The following is a 5697-nucleotide window of genomic DNA, read 5'->3' as shown; positions in this document are numbered from 1 at the left end:
TTAATATTAGGGTTTGTACCACGCTACTTGGACTGACTAACATGTGCTAACAGTGGGAGGGGAACCTGTGTTGTTTCCAGTGGTAAAAACTCCTGAAGCTTGTAACTACAAGCAAGTTAGAAATTGCAATGAACTCGTGCCTACATTAACTACACTACTGGGTAGATTTGACTTTCAAATATCTTGCATCCAGTAATGATAGACATCAAGTAAATGTATAAGGAGATAATAGAGTTGTTTTCAATAATATGATATCTTCCATATAGAATGTACGACTTTACACAAGATTACTTTTAAATCCACTTGGATTACTTCATTATTGTCATTTTTTTCACGACCTTAGTTCTTAACTGTTCACTTAACAGACTGTGTTGGTTTAAATGCTTTATAATTAGTAATATAATTTGTGTGATAATTACCCATTATTATTATGCCATTAAATTACTTTATTTTTTGCATGGTCCCCTGGCGAGAATAATGTTAATTAATGAAACTGTAGATATTGACCATTAGTTATAGATATTTTTGTGTTGTGTTAAAATTAATATATTTTAAATATGATAAAAACTGCTTGTTTAAAGAAAACTTTTTAAACACATGTATATTTTTATTGCATGCATTCCTTTCAAATTATTTTATACTCTCTTTTCAGCCATCTTCCAGTTTATTACGTAGTAACTCTGTATCGTTACAGAGTAGTCCTTATACGACTCCTCAACCTTCTCTTACCAGAGGACGAAGCTTGTCTTCTGACCACACAGCTTGGAGAAATGGTACAGCTCCAGAATCAGGTAAAACGGCTGCTGTTTGGTAAAACTGAGTCACCAGAACTGTTGGTAAATAAATAAAACAAGCTCGTCAGAGATATTGCTAGGTAAAACTGCCTCATCTTTGGTTAATTTTAGATTTTATGTTGCTCAAAATAGTAAAGTTTTGTTTAACTAGAGTTACTGGAAAGCTTAATAAGTCTGTATCATTGAAAAGTCCTAGTAAACATTTCTTGTAAACAATGAAAAACATAATTTAATTTAATTACTTATCCAATATTATCAAAAACTGCAAAATAAATTATTCATTACCTGTACACAAAGAAATAACTTTGTTATTAATTCCTGTATTACATTATAAAGTGTGATAATTTGTATCTAATAATTACCTTAATTAATTATTTGAATAACCTTTAATGCTAGATCTAATGTCATCACTGTTTAAAGTAGGAGAATACAATCATAAAATGGTATAATACTCTTTTCATCTCCAACTAAGAAACAATTTCTTTTCATTTTTATTTTGGTTTTTTACATTCAACTAACAGGAAATTCCTACACAGATATATTAGATGTGATGCTTTTATAAAGATAAGCTTTATTACAGACTGTGACAGTTTTTCAATTGGCCACTTTGACTGTAGTAGTTTTATAAAGCTAAACTTCACATTCTTTTAAACAGAGTGGTTACACCTCCTCCTTCATCAAAACTCCCTGAAGAAGACCACAACAGAAATAAAAGATCAGAAAAACACTACCATTTACCTCCCCTACCTGCAAAATTTCAGTGAAAAACTGAAACGCATAGCCAAAAAATTCAATATAGCAGTCCGAGGGAAATCCTACAAGACATTAAGTTCCATTCTGGAATAAAACAAACAGCAACCTACCTATGAGAAACACAAAAATGTCATTTATGAAATTCCGTGTTCCTGCAATGAAACATACATTGAAGACTCACAACAAGAATAAAAGAACATAAAGACAGTACAAGACTCATGAAAACACAAAATTATATAGGGTAACAGTTATCTTTAGGTAGTTAACACATGACTTATAAAGGATAACAGATATCTGTTATGTAATTAACACATGACTTATAAAGGATAACAGATATCTGTTATGTAATTAACACATAACTTATAAAGGATAACATATATCTGTTATGTAATTAACACATGACTTATAAAGGATAACATATATCTGTTATGTAATTAACACATGACTTATAAAGGATAACAGATATCTGTTATGTAATTAACACATGACTTATAAAGGATAACATATATCTGTTATGTAATTAACACATGACTTATAAAGGATAACAGATATCTGTTATGTAATTAACACATGACTTATAAAGGATAACATATATCTGTTATGTAATTAACACATAACTTATAAAGGATAAAATATATCTGTTATGTAATTAACACATGACTTATAAAGGATAAAATATATCTGTTATGTAATTAACACATGACTTATAAAGGATAACAGATATCTGTTATGTAATTAACACATGACTTATAAAGGATAACAGATATCTGTTATGTAATTAACACATGGCTTATAAAGGATAACAGATATCTGTTATGTAATTAACACATAACTTATAAAGGATAGCAGATACATGTTATGTAATTAACACATGACTTATAAAGGATAACATATATCTGTTATGTAATTAACACATGACTTATAAAGGATAACATATATCTGTTATGTAATTAACACATGGCTTATAAAGGATAACATATCTGTTATGTAATTAACACATGACTTATAAAGGATAACAGGTATCTGTTATGTAATTAACACATAACTTATAAAGGATAACAGATATCTGTTATGTAATTAACACATAACTTATAAAGGATAACAGATATATGTTATGTAACTAACAAAGCATAGCACTATTATTTCTCCCACTCATACAGTTGTCTTGCTCTCCAAGTCTCACAGTTTATGAAACTTTTACATGTGTTCCATAATCCACCTTTAGAGTTAGAAACTGTAACAATTTTATTTTCATGATTACAGGTGCAGGATCAGCTGGAGTAAACAGTCTGTTCCACATGGCAGGTAGTCTTGGCAAAGTTGTGGGGACTTTAGTCAATGTGATGACTGATGATGAGGAAGGAAGTGGTTCAGAAGACATCAAACATTGACGAAAACTTAGCATAGTCCTCTTGGTGATGTTATTTGACTGATGATGTGGAAGGAAGTGATTCAGACAACGTGAAGCATCTTGGTGATGTTATTTACTTAAGCAGATTGGAAGAAGACATGTACTTTGTACTGTTTTAATATTAAAGTAAAGAGTAGGACTTCGACACGAGCGAGAATTGAATATCAGCATTACTATCTGTTGAAGCTTTGATTATCAACATTGCTATCTGTTGAAGCTTTCCTTCATCTGTGTTACAAAACCTCTTTTCCAAAACTTAGTATAGTTCTCTTGGGGATGTTATTTGACTGATGATATGGAAGGAAGTGGTTTAGACGACGTTAAACATTGTCAAAAGCACAATTATCTTGGTGATGTTATTTGACTGATGATGTGGAAGGAAGTGGTACTATCTGTTGAAGCTTTGAATATCAACATTATTATCTGTTGAAGCTTTCCTTCATCTGTGTTACAAAACCTCTTTTCCAAAACTTAGCATAGTTCCCTTGGGGATGTTATTTGACTGATGATATGGAAGGAAGTGGTTTAGACGACGTTAAACATTGTCAAAAGCACAATTATCTTGGTGATGTTATTTGACTGATGATGTGGAAGGAAGTGGTTTGGACAATGTGAAACATCTTGGTGATGTTATTTACTTAAGCAGATTGGAAGAAGACACATACTTTGTACTGTTTTAAGATTAAAGTAAGGAGTAGGACTTCGACACGAGCGAGATTTGAATATCAGCATTACTACCTGTTGAAGCTTTGAATATCAACATTATTATCTGTTGAAGCTTTCCTTCATCTGTGTTACAAAACCTCTTTTCCAAGAGCAGCAAATTCATAGTTTTCTCCTACCTGTCTTTTCCTATAAAGCTGTTCTACTGCCAGTTTCCTACAACGTGAATATATATATGTGTTTGTGATTATCAATTTGCTTATTAGAATTTTTTGTAAGGGGTAGTAATACCACTAAAACATCTTTCACAAACATTTGGAGTTTCTCTGAAGATTTTCATATTTCAAACTGGTTTCTCGTAATATTGGTGTTCATTACATGATTTCCCCCGTCACTGCTGTCCTCAAGGTTTGTGACTCTAACTGATTACCTGTATATAAATTAAAAGATGTCTACCAATCAAAAGTATTGAATTTGCTTTTATCATTTTCACATTTTATTATGAAAGCTTGTTTCTTGTAGTAATATTATGTGTAAATTGTTACTAATTTAACTGTTAGTTGATACATAAGTTATTTATAACAATTTTCACATTCTCCCTAAATCTTAAGATACTCATTTTATGATATCTGTAATGTGAAGTGTCTGTTCTTCCATTGTAGACAGTTTTCCTCTAAATGGTTTACAAAAATTATCAACTGAGACACTATATCTAAAGCAGTTGTTAAATTTTGTTTATCAATATATTTCTTGACATTATTAAGTTCCAACTGTTTTCTTGCATACTGAAGGAACAATGGAGTTCAGTGGACAAAAAAATAATTAGAATTGCTTTACTAAAAGTCACTGTAGTGAGCTGGTAGGTTGAAATTACTTTTAATTACAATAGCGGACCACTTTGGATCAACTCTGCATCAGTGTAATAGTTTTCTCATTGATCTCACGTTATTTGATCAAAGCTATTGACTGATTACATAATTGTTATTAATAAACTGATTATATAGTAGCTGTTGATTACTTGATTATATGATTGTTATTAATAAATTGATAATATGAACTAGAAACTGTTCTAATCATTTTAATTAATCATACAGAAAAATAACTTCTGTCACTGGCCTAAACTAGGCCTAAAATCTAATGCTTTTGAGAAGTGTTATCCTTTTTCTTCGTTCTCAATGAAAGAATAATAAGCAACGTTGATGTTTGTTAGTAGCCATTTTGGCTTTACTGGTTTTAATGATTTTCATTGTGGGGAAATCCAAACAAAAATAATTTCTACTGAAATAAATACATACAGCCAATCAACAAGGGTTACAGCCAATCAGAGTTCAACATGACTTTCTTAGGGTGAAATATATGTCCAATATGAAAACAAAATGCAGCTACTGCATGACAAATCTGTCACTACATAAAGGAAGAGTAAAAACCACTTTTAGGGAAAATAAGTAATTGTTTATCAGTTTTTGAATGATTCCCTGCAGGACTTTAAAAAGTCTATTTCATTAAATTGGCAGCCATCTTAGAAATCTCCGAGACCCAAAAACAAACTTCACACGTTATGAAGAGTGGTGTTCAAATCCCACTGTTTGGTCAAAGTAGCCCAAGAGTTGGTGGTAGGTGTTATGGATTAGCTGTCGTTCTTCTAGTCTGTCAGTTCAATATTAGGGACAGCTAAACATTTTATCTAACTTTATGAGGAGGTATGAAAAGTACAGTAATCACACTATCAATGATACACAGCAGTCCATCTCTCTCTACCTTTGGAGGACACAACTGTCTACATTCCTGTATAACGTGCAACATTACAACAATACCATCCACAGTCAGAACAGGTATTAACTTCCGAGAATGACAAATGCACAAACGTAGCTAGAATAACATCATCAATTTGCTGATTTCCTCGGTTTTAGTTTCGAGCCTGTTTATTTATCTTTTGAAATACCATTCTTAGGATCTTAGCTGCAGACTCAAACATGCAAACAAACATCGACAACATGACCCAGGTAACTCCATTCAGTGTGTGCTCCATTAGCCGCTCAAAACTGGTAAGCGTGTTACATGAGCCAAACATGACAT

At 31.6% G+C, this 5697-nt stretch overlaps 1 protein-coding gene across 1 annotated transcript in view; it reads left to right on the top strand.

Annotated features, from left to right (window-relative positions):
- Nucleotides 1-4642, top strand: part of LOC106459610 (dystrophin-like) — a 77250-nt gene extending 72608 nt beyond the window's left edge. The window contains exons 23-24 of the mRNA XM_022386130.1: nucleotides 653-791; nucleotides 2811-4642. Of these exons, the coding sequence (XP_022241838.1) occupies nucleotides 653-791; nucleotides 2811-2938 (267 nt within the window). The 3' untranslated portion in view covers nucleotides 2939-4642. The remainder of the gene's footprint in view (nucleotides 1-652; nucleotides 792-2810) is intronic.
- The last annotated feature ends 1055 nt before the right edge of the window (nucleotides 4643-5697 follow it).

The sequence above is a fragment of the Limulus polyphemus genome, unplaced genomic scaffold, assembly GCF_000517525.1.
Source record: "Limulus polyphemus unplaced genomic scaffold, Limulus_polyphemus-2.1.2 Scaffold636, whole genome shotgun sequence".
NCBI classification, from domain to species: domain Eukaryota; kingdom Metazoa; phylum Arthropoda; class Merostomata; order Xiphosura; family Limulidae; genus Limulus; species Limulus polyphemus.
Note: the sequence above shows the minus strand (reverse complement) of the source record. Positions and strands in the feature narration are given on the sequence as shown.